This window comes from Chinchilla lanigera, unplaced genomic scaffold (assembly GCF_000276665.1).
Source record: "Chinchilla lanigera isolate Chin_1 unplaced genomic scaffold, ChiLan1.0 scaffold00180, whole genome shotgun sequence".
Classification (NCBI taxonomy): domain Eukaryota; kingdom Metazoa; phylum Chordata; class Mammalia; order Rodentia; family Chinchillidae; genus Chinchilla; species Chinchilla lanigera.
Genome location: NW_004955581.1, coordinates 57,945 through 82,020, shown reverse-complemented (window position 1 = coordinate 82,020; position 24,076 = coordinate 57,945). Strand labels below are relative to the sequence as shown.

Below are 24,076 nucleotides of genomic sequence, written 5' to 3'. Positions count from 1 at the left end.
TGCTGTGTCGCGCCGACGGCGACCCGCTGTGCGCCGAGTGTCGCATGGCCGCTGGCCCCGCGCCGCCCGAGTGGGAGCCGCGCTGGAGGAGGGCGCTGCGCGGCAAGGTGCGAGGGGTGGGGGCGACCCCGCGGAGCGGGTCCCTGCTCTGACCGCTCCGCCCCAACCCTGGGTCCCCGAGGAGCCCAGACCCCTGTCTTGACCTTTCCTGTCTGGGGTTCCGAGGTACCCGAATTACTCTCCATCCCCTGGTCCTCATGGTTCTCTGGCAACCACAGGCTCTGTCCTCTCCTCTGAGTCCTGACCTTTACCCACCCCGGGGACCTTTCTCTCCCCGCTCCCGGTGCTGGGCCCTTCCTCCCCGCTTCCAGAAGTTGCGCTGACCACCTCCCCACGGCAGCACCTGGCCTCGCAGTGTCACGTTTCCCGCTCCACTTTGGACCTTGTTCTCCCCCTTCCCTTCTCATCCTAGAGGCTCACAGATTCCCTCCGGGTAGATCTCCCAGGGTGGCCGCCCTCACCGCCCTGAGGGTGCTGCGCCCCCCTTGCCGGGGACCGAAGTTCTGTCCTGGGGACCAGGCTGTGGCCCTAGTCCTCCAGTAGGCATCCTGCAGCTCGCCCAGTACTTCTGCCCTCTGAGGTTACCCCCAGGCCCACCCCACCACGTGCATCCTATTCTTTGAACTTTCTCTGCTGTGATCTTGGCAACTGCATTTGGGAGCTGCTGTTGTGCAGAAACTCACCTTGAATCTGGCCATAGCTAGGTCCTGGGGGCTTGGAGCTGCACTTCTTATGTGTAGCTGGGGATCAGTGACAGTGCTGAGGGTATGTGGCCAAGTCTCTGGGTACTGACCCACCTGTCTGGGCCCTGTACAGGGAGGAGGAAGCCTGGCCGGGTTGGTGGGCTTTCGTGGGACCTGGGGCTACTACCAAGGCACACTAGAGGAAAGGCCCAGGCTGTGCCCTGTACTATTCTGGAGTGACTGCCATTGGTTTTCCCCTTCCTGAGGCAAGGTGCTGAGGAGGCTGAGCAGGCCTTGTCTGGACTAAGTTCCCCCAAAGGGAGCCCACTTAAGAACATGGATGGCAGGCCATGCTGAAGAGCTGCCTGGGCTGTGGCCAGCTTCTGGGAAGATGAGGATCATGGAAATATCTGCCACACCTTGTGGTGCCTGTAGCCTTTTCTCTTTTGCTTGGGATGTGGCAGCCAGACTTGTACCAGGGTTATTTCTAGGACAGACTTAGTGGGATCAGTGTTGTGAAGTCCCCTGGACTGGCTGGGCTGGGCCCGGGACCGTCTGCCTGTCTCCCAGTGTGCAGCTTCTCTCTCCCAGGAGAACAAGGGATCTGTGGAAATCATGAGAAAGGACTTAAACGATGCCCGGGACCTGCATGGCCAGGCAGAGTCTGCAGCTGCTGTGTGGAAGGTAAGTGGGAATGTTGAGGGGAGGGGCCCCCCTGGATATAGGGCATGGGCTGGAGAGGGCCTTGAGTAGACTCAGTGAGCCTAGGATATTTTTTAAGTATGTACTTTGTGAGTATTTCCTAAATAGAGTCTGGCAAAACCAGCAGGAGTCCTCTTCCTTCCCATGTTCTGGTCTGATGACCATGGCTGACCCTGTACTATATGGTCCAGGGCCAGTGTGATGTGTGAGTGTGAGTGGATTGTTCCTCACTCCTGCTTCCTGGAAGAAGAGGGTCTGCTTCTCTGATGAGGGTGGCCTGAGAGTCCTAAAGGCAGATGTGCTGCAACAGACAGCTGTGTGCAGGACTGTGAGGAAGGAGCATGGTGGGGTCTTCAGCACATGGGTCAGCCCTGTGTGTCATGCTGGCCCTGTGTCTTACAATGGCTATCAGTGCTGAGCATGGACAGTTGTTTATTGTCATTATTCCCTAAGCAAGGCAGTGGAATAACTACACAGTGTTTACATTGTGTTAGGTGTTATGATTTAAGGTACACAGGGCAATGACATAGGTTCTGTGCAAATCCAGCACCATTTTATGGGAGGGGCTCGCAAATCCACATGTTCACATCCTTGGGTTGAGGGTCCTGGAACTCATTCTTGGGGGAGACAAAGACTCTCCAGGCTGGGTGAGAGTACTGAATTGGTGTAAAACAGATGAATGGGTTAGAACAGACACATCCTTGGCACAGGTTGAGGAGGGCACAAAGCTTTTGTGAGGAAAGGAAGACCCAAAGCAGCAGGTAAGTCCAGTTGTTACAGACTGAGTTGGTCAAAGAATAGCAGGTGGTGAAAAACCAACTGAGTGATGTTGGGAGGCATAAAGAAAAGAGCTGTTTTAACAAGGTCTCTGCAGAGCCATCTCTGCCTGAATGACAGAAATGCCCATCATTCCTTTATTACAGAGAGGGCACACTAGCCTATTTTCTAATGCTGTAAAAGAATTCCCGAGGCTGAGTATTTTATAAAGAAAAGAGGTTTATGTAGCTCACAGGTGTGGGGGCTGAAAGGCCACAGCTAGGTGGCACCATGTGTTTAGCTGTGGTTAGGGCCCCATGGTAGGTGGCATTGCAGTGGGAGATGTGGAAGTGATAGGGAGACGGAGAGGCTTGCCCTGTTGACATCAGCTTGCTTTTGGGGAACCAAGGCTTCCTGGGCCACCTTTCCTAGCCCCTCTGAAAGGCCCCACTGTCTCAGTGCCACTAGACTGGGGCCAGCATGCACATCTCTGGGGACACATGGGGACCAGAGATGAGGTCTTTGTGAGTTTATCCACTTTGAGAAGCAGCAGAGGTATAAGTGGCCTCACAGTTCAAAGTGCTGGGCAGCGTATTTTGGGATGTCACAGTCTGGACCCCCTTGAGTGCAGACAGTTTTTTTGTACCCCAGGGTTGGGAAGGTGGGCCCAGGAACACAGGTGTCCTCTCCACTGCCCACCTGCAGGGACACGTGATGGACCGAAGGAAGAAGGCCCTGACTGACTACAGGAAGCTTCGGGCCTTCTTTGCAGAGGAGGAGGAGCACTTCCTGCAAGAGGCTGGGAAGGAGGAAGGTGCCCTGGAGGATGAGCCTGCTGACCCCGCTGAGCGGTTCCGGTCTCTGCTGCAGGCTGTGTTGGAGCTGGAGAAGAAACACCGTAGCCTGGGCCTGAGCATGCTGCTGCAGGTATCGTGCCTAGAGTGGGAGGTCCGTCAGGAAGAAGGTCTTGACCGAGTAGAGGAAGCTGCAGACATCCTGCCTGTGTGGGTCATGGCCTCAGGCTGCATGTGGGGAGTGGACGGAGACAGAGGAGGGAATAGGTGTCCTCGGCCTTCACATGGGACTGGGTGTGGGAGCACTGAGGTCCCCAGCCTGGGCTTCCGGGCCTGGAGCAGCTAGAATAGCCTTCAGGTTTGGCCTGGGGCCAGTCTTACACTGTGCCATGTGTGCACCAGCTGTGACAGGGTCGAAGGGCTGGGCCTATTTGGGTGGGTGTTACATCACCTCTGGTATGGTTTTGTGGTACCCAGGACAGTAGCTAGCTGTCTCTGTCTTGCTTTTTCTCAGCTTCTGTCTCACAACTGTTTTTTTTCTCTCTCTCTCTGTGCATCTTTCTCATTCTCTGTCTGTTTCCATCTCTGTCTGTCTCCATCTCCGTTTCTATCTCTCTCTCTTTTCTCCCTTCCTGCAGTGAAGGCACTGACCCAGCTGGGCCCCCCCTGTGCCTGAGGGCAGAAAGGACTACCCTGCATAGCTGGCCTGCAGCAGCCCCACCCACTCCCCTATGGGTCTCTTTGCCACCATCACCTGCCACCCTGGATGGAGCAGCTGAAGCAGCACTGGTGCCCAAAGGTCCGGGTTTCAGCCAAGCGTTGTTTTCCCCTCCTCGAGCTGTGAGTGTGCAGGCCGCACCACTGCCTTACCAAGTGTGGTCTTGAGCCCTCCCCAGTGTATCGCCTGCTCCTCACCTGGCCACACAGCCTGGTACCTGGTGTGCTGGGCCATCTTCCCAGTGCTCAGGATGGGCTGGTCACAGGATGTTCTTCCCCGGGCAAGGGCACACAACTCATGGATGGATTTGAGGCTGGTGCCAAGGGAGGGTCTCACTGGATGTGACCCAGCTCTTATAGGAAGGGAAGGAAGGAATGGCATGGCTTTGGCCCTTTTGAAGGTCCTCCCTTGGGCCCTGCTGTACTTCATGCTCAGAGCCCTAGTGCTGGTCTCCTGGACTATCCCCTTTCCTCCTTAGCTTGTGCCCCCTGGCTGCTGTCAGTGACCCCAGAACATTCCCAATCCGTCCTTCACTCCTCTCGTGGAATGGACTCCTATCACGGGGAGGGCCGAGGGGTTCCCCAAGACATCTCCAGGCTCATCCTGGGGTATCACTCTGCCATGTTCTTGGCTGCTTCTTGCTTCTGGTTTCCTCTGGTAGGTGGGGTTTACCACATGCATGATATAGTCATTGCATTGTTGCTTGCAGTGTTGTGTGTAGATTAGTCCAGACAACAAAACCTCAACCTGGAACGGACAGAGTCACCTGGTCAGGGAATGCAGATATAGATGTGACTTTTGATTCCCTGAAGCATGTGGTTTAGGGCTTGATGGGGTTGCAGGTGGGGCCATTTTGGGGGGACAGTTTCTGTCCTGAAGAGTCCCTGGGCTTGGATATGGTGGCTGTGTCTGACGTGCTCCTGTGGCTTGGGCTGTCAGAACTAAATAAAGTGGGTTTGCTCCAGCCTGTTTGTCTCCTGTCATGCCTCTGGTTTGTCTGCTGTCATGCTTCCCGTGCCACTGGGCAGTCCGCAGGGTTAAGGAGAAATCGCTCAGCGACACTGGTTAAGGCACAGCAGGGCAAACTTCCTCCAGCAGCATTGAGATGGGTACGTGGCCACTGCAGAGGGTCTCACATCAGGGAGATCAGGCTTTGCCTTAAACCCAGTGTGGGAGAGTGCAAACCTGCAACCCAGGAGCAGGTTGGGGTCCAAGTATAGGAAATGAGGGGCTCTGGCTGAACCCAGTAAACAAGGTTCTTGCTGAAGGTGTCAGGGGGCCAGACACCAGCTAGGGTGGGGTGGTGGTAAGAAACCATCCGATAGTGGGGGTTGGATATCAAAGGTTGGGAGTGGGAGGATTTCATTACGAATTCTGGGGGAGACAACTTCAGTCCATAGTGGAAGCCAAAAAGACTCAAAGTCTTAGGGAGAGATGCCTCAACTTGGAGGTGGTTTTTTTTTGTTGCTGTTGTTGTTACTGGAGATTGAATCCAGAGCTTATGCACTGAACTACATACCCAGATCCCCCAAAATTTTGAAAAATATATTTTCTTTCTTTCTTTTTCTGAGACAGGATCTCACTATATACCCCAGGCTGGCCTTGAACTCACTATTTGGCCTAGGCTGCCCTTGAACTCATGATATTTCTGCCTCAGGCTCCCAAGTGCTGGGATTACAGGCCTATACCAGCATGCCCAGCATATTTTTGAGACAGGGTTTCACTAAATTGCTCAGGGCTTGAACTTGTGACCCTCCTGCCTCAGCCTCCCTGAGTGCTTATTGGATTTTTGAGCAGTGAACACTGACAAGAGTGATGACTTGACCTTGTTGGACTGGGGAGGCAAGAAAGCAGCTTTCAGTCCCCTACCTCCTAGCCTCTGCTGCTGGGTGCAGAAGGGTGTCTCACTCTTCAGACTTCATCAGATGAAGAGCACAGTGACGCAAGGACACAGCAGTTCTTCCCACCTCCTTCCAGGTCCACAGTGGGGACACCACTGCAGGTGGTGGCAGGAGGGCCGGCACCCAGTGCCCCTCTCTGGTGAGGTGGAGTGAAGTGGGGTTAGCACCAGGGATACCACAGCCCTGGAAGAATGGGGGAACCGGACGCACCCTTCGAGGCAAGGCTTCAGGGTACCATGAAAGGTGTGAGAACAGTGCCCAGCCTGGACGTGGGCAGGCACAACTCCATGGTTGGAGAGGCCACTCACAAAACAGTGGAACCTGGTACCTGTGGGATGGGAATGGAACTAGTCTGGGGACCAAGAAGGGGTGAAGGGAATTGCAACACAAGAAGAAAGCGGAAGCTGCATTGTAGGAAAAGGGGGTTGGGGCTGTCCCAGCTCAGGCTGCCTTTTTATAGAAGATAACCAGGTCCTAGGGCAGGAGTGACCTGTGCGCAGCCCTCACCCTGGCCGATGACCAGGATGTCTTCCTGAACACTGAGCCATCTTTCCGGAGTACCTGCAGCCCCGGGGTTAGGTTTGGGGAACTGGGCTCGAGGCACTGCCCCCCACACAAACTGGTGCTGAAGGCAGGTAAGCTCCCAAGGTGCACCGCCCCGTCCTTCTGGGGACCGCCTTCTTGGGGGCCTCTGCCCTACTCGGGCTTCACGCCGGGTGGAGGGCACTTCGCACTCCCTCCCCGTGAACAGTGCACAGATCAGGTTCCCAGTCTCCAGGTTCGGGGTCCACTTCCCCCGAGACCCCGCGGACGTAATGCGTTCTTGTCCTCTTCCCGACTGCCTGTTCCAGGTGCCGAGGGTCCTCCGAGACTAGAGGGAGAGGAGGTCCCCGTCCTCCCACCTAAGAAGCGGGCTAAGCTGGAACGACAGATCTTTGGCTTCCAACTTGCAGAGGCGATATGGTGACAAGAACACTGCTGTCTTCTAGCTGTGCTGGTCAGAGTGCGCAGGGCCGTATGCAAATGAAGTGACTTTCCAGACCTTGTCTGATTGGACTAAGCCTTCCGCAGAGTAGCCAATGAGAATCCTGAGTTGCTGAGCGCCTTCGGCCTTTGGTAGGCGCAGTATCTGCTGCTGGATATAAAGGCTTTGTGACAAGTCGTGTTGGATGTGAAGGCAGGTTCTCACAATCCAAATCAGAGCGGTTTTGCTCTCCCCCTGCCCCTTAACCATGCCGGCCGCGGCTCTCACCGAGGAAGGGTGCTCGGAAGAGGCAGGCTTGATCGCCGCGCGCAAGGCTGCAGTACTTGATGGCAGAGCGCTGGCGGGCGATTTTGATCATACCGTGCAGCCTGCAGCAGGCCACCCACGCGCAATGACGAGGAGGTTGCGTTGGCCGCTGTCTCAACATCCTGGCCGCCCGCAGAAGAACCACCACAAAGTCTCGCTTGGCAATTGAGGCCCTGGGGCCCTTTGATGGTTACCAAATAAATAATCAAGAGGGGCGCTGCTGATGCGCCTCGTTTCTTCTCCCCCGTTTCTTCTCACTGCCCACCTGACATCCTGAGTTAGCGATTGCCTTCCCCACCAAGCGCGCGGTTCTTTTCCCCTGGACATCACAGCATCTTCTAAACCTCGCTTGCAATGACCGACCGCCATAAAAGTCAGGGACATGGAGAGACACTACAAAATCAGCTGAGGAGCAGAAGCCAGAGGACTCTAAATCAATGCCTAGTAAAATATTGGGTAAGTGATGTTCTCATCTTACTCTCTCCTGTCAATGATAAATCCAAACACTGAAGTGGTTAAGGACAGATTTTAACCAGGAACATAAGAGGTCTGACTGAAAAATATGGTGAATGTTTAAATTTTAAAAATCATTATAGTAGAAGACACTGCTATGAATCCCTTTCAAAATCCTCCGTCTCACTTCAAACACACTTATCCATCATCCTTCCTGCCTCCAGAATCAGCTCTGGAGTCCTCCTTTGGGTCTTTAGTTGTGCTGTTGTGGCTGCCTTGATGTCCCGAATAAATTCAAAATGTTTACCTTTCATGGTCACTTTGACTTTGACTTTCAACAGAAGTTGAATGGTGCCAGATCTGGTGAATAAGGTGGATGAGGACAGCGTCATGTTTTTAGGAGCTGCCTTTCTGTTGGATGTTCCTTGGCAGTAGCACTTACTATGTTTTTCATCCTACCTTGTGAAGACACTCAGGGAAGAGAACTTCCAGAACTTATTCAGAAAGTGCCAGAAATGATGGCAGAAGTATGTTCAAAATGAGGGAAAGGATTTTGAGGGGAGCAATGGTAATATCTCTTCTACTGTAATACAATGTTTTGTTGTTGTTTTTTTAAAAAATTTTTTTGAGACAGGGCTTTGCTATGTAGGCTATGTAGCCCAGTCTGGCCTTGAACTCATGGAAATCCTCCTGCCTTGGCCTCCCAAGTGCTGAGATTACATGTGTGTGCCACCACAAAATTAAAAGTAAAATTTTTTACTTTTAATTTAAACATTAGGTATTTTTTGACTATGCTACAATAGGGCAAAGAATCTAGTGGAAAATAACTGGCATTTGTATGGTAGTCTCTGGGCATTTTACAGGGTAAATTAAGAGTGGGGGCCAGGAGGAAAGTAGGGCTCCACAACGTGAAGAATGTGATGGGTAGCACTCTTAGAGGTGGAGGCAGGAGAATCCCAAGTTCCAGTCCAGCCTGGCAGCTTGGCAATTTAACAGAGACCCTGTTTCTAAATAAGAAATCAAGCGGGCTGGGCATGTAGCTCAGTGCTAAAATCCTGGATTCAATCCCTAGTACCTGAAGGACAGAGAGAGAAAGAGGAACAGAAGGAGGGAGGGAGGATAGAGGGAGGGAGAGATGGCAGAATGAGACAGAGACAGAGATAGAGACAGACAGCGAGAGTGGGGGGAAAGGGTGGTTTGGTGGAGTCCCGCTGGCTTGCTTACTGAATTCCCTGAAGGTATGGCCTAGGACCTACAGGGGTAGGGGACAGTGACCAGAGAGCTGGTAAAGCACCTTGCTGGGCACCTCCATGACTGTGGTGGATTGACAACTGGTGGTCAACTTGTAACACCCAGCTGAACTCAACCAGCATGGTGCTGGGTGTGGGAGGCCCACCTGAGGATTGTTCCCTGCAGCATAAGAGGCAGAACCGGAGAGAAAAAAGTTTTGAAGCTGTTGGAAGCTGTTTGAGGCTGTTGGGAGGCTGTAGGTAGCTGTTTGTTTTTCTGGAGGAGGTTTTCATGCTGGCTTTCCTAATGAACTCAGCTTTTCTCATTGTTGGAGGAGCTCGGAACCTTACTCTTGCTGAGAATGGCTACAGTTCACTTTGGTGGAGCCATGGTCCTTACCTTGTGCATCGCTTCCTGGCTGTAGAGGGGAAGATGGTGCACACTTGGTCTCCTGGAGAAGCTCATTGCACTGGCTTTCCTGACAGGAACTTGGCTGTTCTCATCATTGGAGGAGTTTGGGACCTTACTGTTGCTGAGCATGACTGCATTCCTTTTCAGGGGAGCTCTGGTTCTTTTGAGCATTGCTTCCTGACTCCACTACAGATCTATCAGCCTGCTGGCACAGATCCTTCATCCTGCTGGCACAGACTCTGTAGCTTCCACCACTGGCCTTTGGGCCTTCCCAATGCAGATCCGTGAAACAGGCCTGCATGAGACATTGTTGTGGGCTTTTGGCTTCCAGCTGGACTTGTGGGGGGCATGGCTATGGGCTCTAGGACTTTAGCTGGACTCATGCAGGACATTGCCATGGGACCCAGGCCCTTAGCTGGATTCTTTGTTCTTTAGTGTGTGACAGATTTCCTGTACTGTCTTTGTGTATGACTCTTTGGGTGAGTATTATAAAATAATCCTATAAATTTTGTGTCCTGTATTGTTTCCCTTGTATACCCTGACTACAACAATGATGATGTTAGCATTAGGGTCAGGGAAAAGTGATCTGTGGACAAGTGCCTTGATCTCAGAGGGCCTTCATTTGGACTTTGGGCTCAGGACACACACCTGGGGTGGGGTCTTGGCTCGTCAGGCCTGGTAACATCAGGGCTGCACCCAGGTTGCAGGCAGCAGGTGTGGGTCTCTGTCTCTCTCTCAAAATGTCCCATCCTGTTGGACAGGAATATCCAAAATATCCTGTGTCCTACTGGGTAACAGATCCAGGCCCTGTCCCCAAATCCAGTCCTATTCAAAGGCCCCCCTGATACCCAGCAGCCAGTTCTGTGGCTCCATCCTGTAAAAGGATAGAGCTTCCTGGAAGGCATCTAACAGGAGGGCAGATGCAGGAGGTTCATGGGGTGGGGGGTGCAGCTGCTTGTTGCCTGCACCTGGAGGGTAGGTGTAGTCACCAGGCCTTTCCATGGTCGAACAGTGTTTGGGGGAAACCATGCTCCATGCAGAAGATTTTGAGCTTGTGATGCCAGAGTTCATTGGCAGGATGAGCTGGCTGCCTCTGTACCAGTCTACTCTTGAAAATGCTTTTCCTGAAAGACACCTCAAACTCTTTGCCATTAAGGGACTGTCACGATTGTCCAGAATTAGCCAGTCTCAGGAGGTTGGACTTCTGAAGGGAACTGAGGAAAAGTTCAGCATGCTAATGAGGGGATACCAGAGTAGGACACTGGTGCCACCGTTGTCCAGGGGCTGCCAGGAGGGCTGCCATCTCCTCTTGCTATGAGGGCCTGGCAGCCCCGACATGACCACCAGGAGCCTGGCTGAGGAGTCCCCTGAGCAGGCAGGGACCCTTTGGGCCTGGGGTTACCTGCGGTGGGCATAGATATCTGGAGGCATCCTGTTGCTAAAGAGAAGCAGCAGGGCCCAGCAGGGCCTGTGCACTCCCAGAGGACTCCATGTCTGTCAGTGCACTGTCAGGCAGTATGTGACTGAAGACAGGGACAGACCTTGGGATGTGTGTGCTTATTTTATTCACCCAGTCACTCATCAAAAAAATCTACATCATTTCTGTGTCTTGGCTAGTGTAAACAGTACTAAAGTGAATAGGAGTGTGCAGGTGTGTCAACACACCGATTATTTACTCTGAGTTATACCTGTTGGGACTGCTAGATCGTATGGTGGCTCCATATTTAAGTTTTTAAGGAAACTCTCTTCTATTTTCCATAAAGGCTGAATTAATCCCCATCCCCACCACACTGTTAAGTTCGCTTTTGTGTTTTGGTAAAGGCCAGCCTAACAGGTGCCAAGTGATATGACCAGTGCCTAATGAGTAGCGATGTTTTCATGCATCTGTTGGCAGCTTGTACGTCTTCAGAGGAATGTCTATTCAAGCCCTTACCTCATTTTAAAATCAGATTGTTATTGTTCTCATTGTTATAAATGGATTTTGCCATTGAGTTTTTATTTAGCCTCAGCAAAAGAAATCTTGACATTTCCCACCACTTGGATGCATCTGGTGAGCACTGTGCTGAATGCAATAAGCCAGGCACAGAGAGACAAATACTTTATGATCCCACTTAGAAGCAGTCAAAGTCATAGCAGGAGAGAGCCAAGTGGTGGTTTCCAGGGCTGAGGGTGGGCAGTGAGAGGCAAGGGTCACAGGTACGGAGCTCAGCCGCACAGGGTGATGCTGACAGCAGCAATCCTAGCCTGGGTGCTTCAAGTCATGCACAAGCAGACCTTGAGTGTTCGAACACAAAAATTCAAATAAAGAAAAACCCTGATAATAAAAGAGGCAGGGGGAGAATTTTTTGGTATTATTTATTTGTCTATGTTTCCCATACAGAATATTTACATTCATTTTGGGGAATTGGTACAGATATAAGTCATATCTTAATCTTTGCCATCTCCCCACTCACCCCTCTCACCTTTCCCCTGAACCCCTTCCCCATCTCCAAAAAGTGTGTCTCTCTGTTTCTTGCCATCTCTTCTGTATCTTACTCTTTGTTTATATTTTGGGATTCTCATGCAAGAGAAATCATGCAATATTTAGTTTTCTGTATCCAGAACAAGCAAGAAGGGGTTATCATGTAGATAAGTTACACAGAAAACAAAGATAAAATGATAGTTCTAGACTTCATCCAACAACAAATGAAGGGGACCTCTTTTTCTCCAAATTAAGAGCAATAATGAGTGGAAGACAAACCAAAGTAAACCACCCTGTAGAGGACAGGTCAGTGGTTGCCTAGGGTGGAGGCTGGAGGCAGGGATCAAATTCCGACAGATTCCAGGGAATCTTTAGTGAGGAAATGTCCAAGCTCTTGATGGTGCCACTACTTCCTTGTATATGATGGCCCCAAATCATCAAACTGTACCCTTGAAACTAGCAAATTCATTTCATATAAATATCACTAATAAACAAAAAGAGGATAGAACATTTTAGAAATGTATCTCCTTAAGGATGCAGGAAGCTATGGTAAAAAGGGGGCTGAGACTAGGGGTTGAGCTCAGCTTTTCCAAATTAGCAACTTAGCAAGCTCCTGTCTTAAAATAAAAAAGGCTTGGGATGTAGCTCAGCAGGAAGGGTCTGGGCTCACTCTCTAGGAAGGGCTTTTCTCTCTAATCCTCCCCCATTTTGGTCCATGCAAATCCCAGCTTCTCTCTAAAGTTTGGCACAGGGCCACCTGCTTCCATAGCATTTCCTAGCCACTTCACCAACCAACCACATCTGTACCCTTGACCTTGAGCCTGGAATGCTAGGACTTCTTCATTTTTGCCTACAACATTGAGAGTTTCCTACATGGTCCTTGCTCTTCCTGACCTGAGAAGAGGTGTGACAGTGTCACCTATCTCCACACTGGTTGCAGTGGACTCAGTGAGGGCCCCCCAAATACATCTGAGTCCCAACCCTGATACCTGTAAATGGGACTTCTTTAAAAGTAGGTCTTTGCAGACACAATTAAGGCATGAATCTCAAGATGAGATCATCCTGCTTTAGTGTAGGCTTAGAACCCAATGATGCATCCTCTTAAGAGAAAGCCTTAAGATGGGGCTGGGGATTTAGCTCAGTGGCAAAGCGCCTGCCTGGCAAGCGCAAGGTCATGAGTTCGATTCCTAGTACCGGAAGAAAAACAAAAACAAACAAACAAAAAAAAGAAAGCCTTAAGAAAAGGGAGTTGAAGCACAGAGACAGGCAGATGACAGAGATTTGATGCTGCTACAAGCCTAGTATGTCCTCTCTGTTGAATAGCTGGTGTGGTTTCTGTCCTGACTAAACTCTGACCAATGCCAAGGGTAAGCTTGGGAATCATGGGGTCTTTGGCTTGTCTTCTCCATGGCTTGTACTAACCCATCACACCAAGAGAGGAAGAGAAAAGGATTTGAGGATGACCAGATGACTGAGTGATTGCTGGCAGGAGTACGAGGAGACCAAGGAGGAGGGGGAGGAGGAGGAAGGGAAGGGAGAAAGAGAAGGCAAGAAGAGGAAGAAAAGGGAGGGAGGGAGAAGGAGGAAGGAAGCCTTTCTGCTTCGCTTGGAGATGGCCTTTGTCTGAGTCCTCTCAGGAGCTTTCTGCTGTGTGTATCTATGTCCTGATCTCTTCTTCCTAAGAAGTTACAATACCTATATGGCTAGGGTCCACCCAAGTGACCTAATTTTACCTTAATCACCTTTTTAAAGGCCCATTCTCCAAAAGCAACCATATTCTGATGCTCTTGAGGTCAAGACTTCATTGTGTGGATTTACGGGGAGAGACACAATTCAGCTCCTGAATTGTGTTAGCATTATTTTACATAAGGCTTTAGTAACCATCACCAGAGGCAGGAGCAAGGAGAATGTAGGTGCTGCTCTCCACCTAACAGACTCCTAGGAGTCCCATGGGGAAAGTCAGAGGCCTGAGGAATGGTTCTGATGGCTTCCTGCGTCTTTCTCACCACTGAGCAAATGGTCAGGGGCCTGGGGTCATGGGTCCAGAGGCAGAGAAATGGCTGCAAAGGGCCAGAAAAAGTCAGTCCATGGAATGTGTAAACCAGGGAACTATCAGCCACATTGTGGAAGGAGATCTCTCCTGCATCCCAGTCCAGGAAAATGCCCACCTTATGGAGAGGCTGGGATGGAGAGAGGGGAGTCCTAGGGTAGGAGAGGGCCCGGAACTTATTCTTGTAAAGCTCCACTGCCCAGAGGCCATGCTGTGGGGCCTTGGGGACCCTGCCTTCCCGACCCACACTCTCTAGGCATACACCCAGAATCCAGGCCTTCCGGTCCCCCACCTCAACCTCCCAGTAATACCTCCCAGCCCAGAACCGCTCTTGGGCCAGGATGCAGGGGTCCCGCTCAAATCTTCTGGAGCTAGAGGGCAGGTCCTGGTCGAAGAGCAGGCGTCGCACACTTTTCTGATCCTCAGACACAATGAGTTTGGGACTCGCAGTGTCAGGATCCAGTGATGGGCTCACTGTGAAAAGAGAGGGGCTTAGGCACTGACCTTGTGTTCCCACATTCCCAAGTGTGTCCCCTCCATCTCTGGGCTGCTTTTGCTGTCTCCATGTTGTGTGCAAGAAGCCCATTCCAATAGCCTGTCCCCAAGTAGGGGGACACACAGGCAGGAGGCTGAAAGGTCCTGGAGAGGGGTGAGTGTGATGGTAGACATAGCCAGGTCATCTTCAGTGTGCTGGTATGTCTACTGAGCTTTCTCAGGCTCTCTCGAGCCTTGTGTGTAAAAGAGACAGAGACACAGAGATACAGATAGACAGAGACTGAGAGACAGAAACAGAGATAGAGACAGAGATAGATAGAGAGAGACTGACAAACAGAGTCAGATAAATGAGGCAAAGAGACAGCAAGATGGAGACAAAGACTGAGAGACAAAAGCAGAGATACTGTCTCAGAGACAGAGACAGAGAGACAACAGAGATACAGAGACAGAGAGATAGACACTGAGAGAGATAGAGATTGAGATAGAGAGAAATACAGACAGAAAGACAGAGAAATACAGATACTGAGGTAGAAACAGAAATACAGAGAGACAGACACAAAGATAAAGATAGATATAAGAGACAGAGATACAGAGAGATATGGAGAGACAGACACAGGGACACACAGAAAGAGAAAGATACAGATAGCAATACAGAGACAAAGTGAGACAGAAAGACACAGTGAGGGACAGAGAGACAGAGAAAGAGAGATACACAGTGAGTGATAATGAGAAAGGTCAGAGATAGGCAAAGAGACAGTGAGAGATGGGACCACCAGGGTGGCATGGGCACAGCCGGCCATAGACCATGTGGTCAACAGCTGTGGCTGTCGACTTCCACCTTATCTGGACAGCTCCAGGAGGGGTTCACCTGCCCAGGTGCTGAGACAAACATCTTACAAAAGACTGCTTCTTCAAGGAAGCCTTCTCCCTTATGATCCGTGTCCCTTGGTGCACCCGACCCATAGCTCAAGCTGCCCTCCATGGGTGATGTGGCAGAGGAGGCAGGGCCAGCCTGGTGCCCAGCTGCTCCACAGTCTCCTTCCCAAGCACTAAGATCAGCCAATTGCTCCCTCTGGTTCTGTTGCTGTCTGGGTGTCCTTAAGATTTCCAGGTATCCCACCATTTCCTGAACCTGCAGCCTGCTGACTTTAAGGATCTATGGTCTTCTGTGGTTGGACCTCAGTTTTCTCCCCAAATGCTTCCTTTTCTCTTTTAGCAGGAAAACCCTGGTCCCCTTTCTTTTTTAAACAGGGACTGTTTGCTTGTCCTTTCCTTAACATGATTGTCCCCCAACTCCCATTTTTATCTCCCCTGCACTGCCCCTTCTCCCTTCATGACTTCTTCCTTTTCCCTTGTGAGCAGCTCTGATTACAGGTTCCCTCGTGTAAGCAACCCTGTCCCATTCATCTCTGGCAGATGCACTTAGATCTGGACTTCTGGATCCTTTTTTATAGAGGGAACTGGCTCAGGATGAGACTCAGAGTTGTGATGCAAAGGCTCCAGACTTCAAAACAGAGCCCTCATTGAGCATAAGCACCACACCCCTACCCCAATACACAATGAAATTGGAAGATATGGTATGGTGGAGTCCTGCTCATCAAAAAGGGGCCAGAGCTCATGTTCTGGAAAGTTAAATCAAATGAGAACCTAATGAGCTCCCCTTGGAGTCTCTATGGAAAAAGAACAAATCTATGTTCTCAAAAGTCCCATAAAACAATGGAAGACGAATTCTCATTTCAAGGACAGCTGCTACACCAAATAGTCCATTGGCACCCTCTTCCTCCTGAATCTGTCCTGACATAGCCTTTCTACCCAGCCAAGGGCAGGCTCCTCCAACCTAAGAGCCCAAACCTTGGGACAGGTCTCCAGCTCCTGAGGTGATACATGAAGACATGAGTAGAGAGATGAATGGAGAAAGCCAATATTGACAAAGGCCATACTGGTCACTGCAGCAAATCCTCTGACGCACCAGATTCTGCTGTGGATGCTATTATGCTGGCACTACAGCAGCCCTTTAGGATGAAAGCATCATCCCCAGAAGATAGACAGACTTGGGGCTCACACCCAGACCTCACAGCCAGAACCCTTCAGACAGCTTTGCTGTCATTTGGATGTGGGTTGAGTTGAGTGTCTCCCCTGCCCCAGGGTCATGTGTTGGGAGTCTGGTTCTCAGTGTGGGATGTTGGGAGGCAGTGGACCTTTAAGAGGAGGGTTGAGGCAAAACAATTCAGTAATGGGTATCACCCCAGAAATTAGTGTTGCTCTCTAGGGACCCTTGTTAGCCAACAGTTGAGAAAGTTGTTAGGAAGCGTGAGCCTGACACCTCAGTTCCTCATTCTTCCCGTCTTACTATGTGATCTCCTACACATCTCCTGCCAGGATGCGAACTCCCATGATGGCCTCACCAGAGACAAACTGATAGGACCACCTGATCTTGGATTTTCAGTCTCCAGAACTAGGAACTAAAGAAAACTTTTCTTCATAAAGTTAGCTTGCCTCAGGAATTTTGTTATACTAACGGGAAAAGAACTAGTACAAGGTTCATGCTCAGATTTGTTCATTTCTAAGAGGGAGACAAAACCTATCTGGATTATTCAGTGAATGGCCAAGCAATGGACCCCATCAGAGATAAGTGTTTTCACTGTTGGTTTGTAATCAGTCTGTTCTAGAGCCAGGACCCCTACTAGTCTTTCCACTCCTCTAGATTTGAGGAAACAGCCTTGGCTCAGGGGTTTGGCATGGAGGTCCATGGTCTGAGGGGGTAGAGCTCCCTACTCACCATGGAGAGGCATTGGCCTTGCCATGCTGGCTTGCTGGATCTGCTCCTCTCCTCCTCTCTCTATCTCTTCCATCAGCTGTGTCCTATTTACTTCCCTTTGACATTTTCCAAAGAGGCAGATGACTCCGGCCATCAGAAGTCCCATAGCAAGGAGGGAGAGAGGCAGGGCTAGTCTCCATTTCATGAACTGAGATCCTCTGGAGAAAGGTGCTGGGGGATTCCAGGGGTCAAGATTAGCAGGAGAGAGAGCATTTTTGTTCTCACAACACACATGCTACAGGGTTCATCGGTTGAGGGGCTTGATGTTACAAACTATTCTGAAAGCATTCAGGAAAATGCATATATTTGTATATACGATACAATAGACTGAATGTTTACGTCCCCTAGTTTCCTGTGCTAAATCCCTCCCCACCCTGTGATGGTGTTAGGAGGTGGGGCCTTTGAGAGATGATAAGATCATGAGGACAAAGCCTCATGAATGGGACTAGGGATCCTATGAAAGAGACCCTAGTGCCCATGTGGCCCCTGCACATGTGAGGGCATAGAAAGGGTCATCTGTGAACTGGGAAGCTGCCCTAGCCAGACGTAAAATATGCTACTCCTTGACCTTACATGTATAGGCTGCAGCACTATGAGCAGCACATTTCTGTTGTTCATGAGTCACCGAGGCCAGGGTAGACTCAACTGTCATCACCCATATGGATGGCCATAACAAATACCCTGCCTTTGTGTTCATAGACGATAGATATTAGATATCTGCCTACTTGTAGATAAATGGAAAGAACGATTAAAACGTGGTAAAATGTTAAAAATGTGGTGAGTCTGGGTAAAGGATACAGAGTTCTCCATTATTCTTATAAATTTTCTGTAAATGTGTCTTTTTCATAAAGTATATGTGCTGCTGAAGTAAGCACTTATCTTTTTTTTAAATAAAACTTTTAATGAAGAGTTAAACAGACACTTTAGTAGGTAAATGGATGAACTATGATTTGTCAAGGAAGTGGAAGATTATTAACCCTCAGAAGAAATGATTTTCATGCCAAGAAAAACACAGAAGAAACTTAAATACATATTACTAAGTGAAAAAAGCCAGTCTGAAGAAGTTATATCGTATATGACCCTAACTGAATGATATTGTGGCAAAGGCGCAACTGTGGGGACAGCAGTGGTGGTTTCCAGGAGTGAGAGGGAGAGAGGAATGACCTGGTGGGGTATAGATGTAGGATTTTTATACTGTTATTGTCATTTTTTTATTTTTATTTTTTGGTACTGGGAATTGAACTCATGACCTTGTGTTATGCTTGCTAGTCAGGGGCTTGAACCGCTCAGCTATATCCCTAACCTGTATACTAGTAAAAGTGTAGGGTTGAGGGTATATGGAAACTGGTTGTACTTTCTACTCAAATCTTTTGTGAACTAAAACTGCTCTAAAATATTTTATAAAAGACAGAAAAACCCATAAAAACAATAACAGGGTGCACCTCTTTTTTTCTTCTTGAAATGCAAGGCCCCCTGGAGGGACTCCTGGTACCCTCATCTCTGCCCCATCTCAGTGATCAACACCCAGACTGTTGTCTCTCCAGGACCCTTGACCAGGCTGTGGATATCAACCAGCCACCCCTCTCCTCTGGCTCAAGCCCCACAGCTGTCTCAGAATGTCCCCATGGACATGGCCATGGACACCTGTACTCAGTGATTCTCAAACAGAACTGAAGAGGGTACTCACCAGGCAGATGACTTTTAGCCACCTTCCTCTCAGGGAGGACAGGGTTAGAGATGGAGCAAGACAAGCCCTCCACAGCCGCGTCCTGGAGGGCCACCCTGGACACCACAGCCCAGAGGCCAGTGGTGGCTGAGACTGAGAAGTTGGTCTTAGCACACCCTCTCTGTCCTCTCCACTCTATCTTGGGCTCTGGGTACCAGCCCTCAGAGGTGCACTCTGCCCAGACAGCTCTGTCTGGAGTGTGGATCACTTGAATTCTGGGCTTGGAACCCACCCCTGAAGGAAGAAATATCAGTTTGAGTGTTTGTAGTGACAACTGCTTCCATAACAACAACAAAAAGTCTTGAAGATGTTTGGTAGTTATTAGCAAATTTTCATACACTACTTGTCCTAATATAATACTCTCTTTTCCTAGATAAAATGGGACAAATGAGACAGAAAAAGTTTCAGATTGAGTTTCCTGTGTCACATAATTAGTGAGTGTGGGGATAGGACTTAGGTTGGTCTGACTCAAAGAAAAGTTTCCTTGGGAAACTCCCCCTACCAAAAAACCCCACAGAAAACAAAAAACAAACAAAAACACCTGTGTACCTCACTTGCTCTCTCTCCCCTCGCTTGCCTTTCTGACCTCTGTACCTGTCTTCTCTCCATCTTCTCTCTGTCTCCATCCTTCTTCCTCTATTTCTATCTCTCTCCTGTTGTCTCCCTCTCTCGCTCACTTTCTCATTTTCTCTGACTCTGTCTCAGCCTCTCACTGTTGCTCTGCCGCTTCCACCCTCCCCTCTTTCCAGTGCAAGGTAATCAGAACTGCATTCTGAGACTGGCACCCACAGCGCACTTGTCAGAGAAGGATCTCAGCTCCAGTCTTGCGCCAGGATTGTCACAGTAGAAGTGCCAGGCAGGCCTGGGTAGACCAGAAATCCCGGGGCCTCCCTCACCTGCCACTTGCAGCCACAGGGTGGTGCCTTCCTGCACCCTGTCCTCCTTGAAGAGGCAGTGGTAGCTGCCGTTGTCGGAGGCTGTGACCCGGTGGATGCGAAGCGCAGCCTCGCCCCGGGCCATGTCAAGGTCCACGAAGGTAGTCCTGTTGTGGTACTCGGGCATTTGCTCCTCAGGCTTGTCCTGCCCCGCGCGGCGCACGTGCACGGCGGGCGAAGGTTGCTCTCGGAACCAGCGCAGCTCCATGAGGTGCGCGCTGATGTTGGGCGACAGCCAGCAGCGCAGTTCCGCTTCCTCGCCCAACATAGCCACCACAGGGTGCTGGGGCCCCAGCACCTGGAAGTCGGCCTTCCCTGGGGTGTGGTGGGACCCGAAAGGACTACTTGGGCCCAGCCATCTTTGCCCTGGGGTGCGAGGATCCCTAGGTTCGCCCAGCGGGTGGGGGGAGGGCCGAGGAGGGACAGACAGAGACCCTGAGATCCCTAGGGCTGCAAGTGTGGGGATGCAGGGACTCAGGGACCTTTAGGGCCGCAGATTTGGGGGCAGGGGGACTTGGCGACCTCTAGGACTGTAGAGGGGGCTCCCTCTCCTTCCCCCGGAGACCGCCCCTTAGGTTGGGATCCCCACCCTGCAGGTTGGGAGGCGCCCCTAGGGCTGCAGGAGGGCTCCCTACCGTTTCCCAAAGGCAGGAGCTTCAGGAAGAGCAGGAAGATGAGGCTGCTCGCCACAGAGGCTGCTCTACTCCGTGTCCTTGCCATCCCTGCTGGGGACAGACACATGGGGTAGATGGACACCAGACATGGGACAGAAGCTATCACGAGAGTGATAGAAATCAAGGAAGTACTGCCTCAGAACAGAAAGGTTACTCCTTTATCACCCCAAGCTATTAATCTTGGAAATGCCTCGATTCTATGCCATGCCCTCCTGCTTACTCATGGGTGACAGAACCCCCTGTAGACACCCTTGGGTATGAATGGAGTTTAAAAATCTCACCTACTCATCCTAGGGGTTTTGCCCAACCTCTAGCCCTTTACCTCCGGGAACCCAAGATGTTAATAGAGAAAACTAAAACTCAGATCTACCTACTTAGAGGTCAGAATGTTGTTAACAGATTACCTCAATGTCACATTTTCCTGCTTCTCTAAATGTATGTTTACAGTTGCGGGTGGAGGACACAGGTCTCTCCCCCAGCAGGGATGGACATCCTACTATACCTTGTCATTCTTGGTGGACATCCTAATAAACTTGGCTTGGAGAGAAGGTTTTGGAAACAGAGCTGCTAGCCAGGGGAGGTTTTACTTAGGAAACCTCACAGGTGCTAATTGTGGTTCTTATCTTTTAGGAAAGCCCGGGGTGCCTCCCTGCCCTTTGGCATGGGGAGGCAGTAAAGAAAGCCAAGACCTTGATGAGTGCCATTAAAATAGGAAATACTTACTTAGCTCTGAGTCCAGCTGCCGGCTTCTCAGGAAGATTCTGGTGACCTTGAGGGAATCAGTTTAGTGTCCTGAACATTCCATGCAGAACACACCATCTCTGGGTAGTGTAGAGATTTGGGAAAAGCATCCAAGCACTCCAGCTTCTGTAGAATTCTCCTATTACTCTTGCAAAAATAACCAACCACGGTTTTTGGCAGTTGGGAAAGAAGGAAAAGCATCCTCGGGGTGTGTGGCCAACAGTACTGTAGGTGGAGGATAAACATGCTGGTAGCAGGAGATAAGGAAAGGCACAAAGACCAGGGCTCATGTCAAGATAGCCTGCAGGGCCAGTGTGGGGCTGCCAGGAGCCCCAAGGTGGGGAAATGGGTTGACAGTACTGGGATCCCAGCCAAGTGTACAAGCTGGGAAATTCAGATATGGTTAGTTGTTTATGAGAGATTTTCAGATGGGTCAAGCGAGAAAGTTGTCATGATTATGTTAAAATTGGCTGAATTCTGGCCTTGTCCCTAGAGGTATCTGTCCAGATATTCAGACCATCCCCTTGCTCATTCTTCCCTGGGCTCATGACTGTGGGGTTCTGGGAGTCTGCTCTTCCTTGAAGTCTGAGTGGGCCTGCACTTGGAATCTTCACTCCCAAGAAAGGCTCTCATATTCCCTCTATTCTTCCTTCTGATTCACTCGAAGTATGGACATGTTCCTGAAGGCTTTTGGTGGGAGAAAAGCTATAGAAAAGAGCTACTTGGTCTTCTCTGAGGGTAGAGTGTTTAACTTAACTCAGCAAACAGGTACCAAGGACTCCAGCATGCTCTGGTGTGCATTCCTCTTTTTGGAAAGCACGTTTCCCCCTTTTATATACAGACACAAGGATTATGCCTGCTCATTTATATCATCTTAGGAAGGCTTTAACCAGGCAATGGGCACTACATAAAACTCAACCCACTTGTCCTTATGAGTCAGAAGAAGGAGTCAGATTTTAACAATCTAGAGAGAGCTCCTCATAGCCACTGTGGAAAACAGTAGGAGACTCCTCCAAAGCTAGAAGTGGAATGACTGTATAGTCCAGCCATCCCACTACAGGGAACACTGTTAGGGGGTGCAATTACTACGCTGAAGAACATCTGCACTCCCATGTTCGCCGCAGCACTGTTTGCAGTAGCCAATAAATGGAACCAACCTGAGTGTTCCACAACAGACAAGTGGATGAAAAAGACGTGGCATCTACATGCAACAGAGTACCATTCAGCCATAAAAAGAATGAAGTCCTGTCATTTATGCAACGTGGATGGAGCTGGAGATTGTTAGGTGAAGTAGATCAGGCATGGCAAGACAAGTAATACAGGATCTCTCACATATGAGATCCAAAGTTGGTCTCATGGATGTTGAGAGAATAATGGTGTCACCAGAGGCTGGGGAGAGTTGGAGGGAAAGCTGGGGAGAAGCTGACTGAAGGGCACGAGGTTACAATTAGCCAGGAGGGAGAAACTGTGGTGTGCTATTGCACAGTGTATTTTAGCAGCTGTGGATAGAGATTTTGTACTGTATGTCTCCAATAGCTAGATGAAAAGATACAGTGGATGTTTGAGAAAATAGATATGTTTACTCTGATTTAAATTTTATACAATGTATACATGTGTCAAAACATCACATAAATATATGTGCTATAGTTTTATGTAGCAGTTAAAAAGTAAATTTAAATCTAAAAAATACAGAGAGCTCATAAGATTAGCAGAGAAAATTGTAATAAAAGCAGGATGTGAATTGTAATAAAAGCATGAGTATGGGGAGAAGCTGGCACTCCTTACATATGCATTACAAAGGTATTTGAAGGACATGTGGGGTCTCAGGTAGTGGATGGGTCACATCATGAGGTAGTGGTCCTCACCATGCAGAGGTCATGAGGGTCCAGAGCCTCCAGCCTGGACACAAGTCAGCTCCACTTGCCTCAGGTGTGATGTCCAAAGTCCAAAGGCCACATGCTGGGGAGACGAGAGGGGGGGGAGATTGAGATTGACATTGATTTATGGTGTCAGGACTAGAGAGGTAGAGGGGGAAGTAGGCATATAGCTGGTAATGATTTGTTAGATTCATTTTAGGGTGCTGGACATAAGGGAAATCAGTAGTAGAGGAGGTGGTTGCAAAGCACTGTGAATTTAATTTTATGTTAGGTCAATCTCACTTCAATTACTAACAAGAAAAATAAAACAGAATAAGCAAAACAAAAAAGGTGCATGCTCATTGCCTAGTGGAAGAGGAAGTAGTTTAAAAAAAAAAAAAAAAAAAAAAAGCCAAACAACCCCATAACAGCCTCACTGAATATAGAGCTGTGGCTCTTGTCGCCCCCGAAGGAAAACATGCATCTGTGCACCTGCTACTCTCCCTGGTCTCCCAGAGCCCAACCCAGGTAAAGCAGGGTTGTGTTGCGAACCCCGTGGGGCTTTCCCCACTTCTTCCACACTAGTTTTGCTCCAGCGATGAGCAGGGCTTGGTGCTCTTCTCTCCTCAAGCTCCACAGAAAAAGCCCATAACATTTCCCTTTCAGCTGCTCTCAGTCCTGCCTCTCTGGGGAAGAGCTCTGCCTTGGGTCCCCTCTCTGGAAGACCTCCCCTCCTCTTTTCTCCCTCCCAGTGGCTCCTGCCTCAGGTAGCCCCGGTCTACAGCATCATGCCTGTCATCACCCCTGGTGTGTGCAGTTATTCCTACCCCAATTCAGAGAACAGGCTGTCTCTCTCTGGGGTCTCTTCCCTCTTGAGCTGATGCATGGGCTGCCCAGCTCTGCTCCACAACACTGTGGATGAGGCATGTGGCCTTCACCACCCCCTTTCTTTGTGCTCAGTCTCTGATGTAAAGCATGTGTCCTGTGTGTAGGTGCCTCAGGAGAGTGACAGTGTGTAGGAGCAGCAGGTTGTGGGTACAGGACTGGGCTGTGGGAGGAGTAGGATCTGAGGAGGGGGCAAGTGCATCAGAAGGTGGAGGGTGGAGCAGGCAGATGTGCTGGGCAGAAAGATAATAAAAATTAGCCAATAAAGGGGTTAAGTCATTTTTCACCCAGCAGAAGTTATTTATGTAAAACAGATCTTTGTGTCAGGGATTCAGGATGTTTTTCGAATGCATTAAGGAATAAAGTGAGGGGCTGGGGATTTAGCTCAGTGGCAAAGCGCCTGCCTGGAAAGCACAAGGTCGTGAGTTCGGTTCCC

General features: G+C 49.9%; 3 protein-coding genes across 3 annotated transcripts in view; 2 read left to right on the top strand and 1 right to left on the bottom strand.

The window, feature by feature from the left end:
• Nucleotides 1-7,145, top strand: part of Rnf187 (ring finger protein 187) — a gene marked incomplete in the record, with an annotated part of 8,040 nt that extends 895 nt beyond the window's left edge. Inside the window, 4 exon segments of the mRNA XM_013509721.1 lie at nucleotides 1-107; nucleotides 1,335-1,427; nucleotides 2,907-3,128; nucleotides 6,466-7,145. Coding sequence (XP_013365175.1) covers nucleotides 1-107; nucleotides 1,335-1,427; nucleotides 2,907-3,128; nucleotides 6,466-6,489 — 446 coding nt within the window.
• A 90-nt stretch (nucleotides 7,146-7,235) lies between these two features.
• Nucleotides 7,236-24,076, top strand: part of LOC102021499 (zinc finger protein 39-like) — a 71,719-nt gene continuing 54,878 nt past the window's right edge. Inside the window, exon 1 of the mRNA XM_013509735.1 lies at nucleotides 7,236-7,361. Within this exon, the coding sequence (XP_013365189.1) occupies nucleotides 7,260-7,361 (102 nt within the window). The 5' untranslated portion in view covers nucleotides 7,236-7,259. The remainder of the gene's footprint in view (nucleotides 7,362-24,076) is intronic.
• Btnl10 (butyrophilin-like 10) lies at nucleotides 12,981-19,838 on the bottom strand. The gene is made up of 4 exons (XM_005414227.2): nucleotides 19,446-19,838; nucleotides 18,511-18,783; nucleotides 16,785-16,994; nucleotides 12,981-13,984 (listed from the first exon to the last, which is right to left on the bottom strand). The coding sequence occupies exons 1-4, from the start codon at nucleotides 19,750-19,752 to the stop codon at nucleotides 13,344-13,346; spliced, it is 1,431 nt and encodes a 476-aa protein (XP_005414284.1). The 5' UTR covers nucleotides 19,753-19,838; the 3' UTR covers nucleotides 12,981-13,343.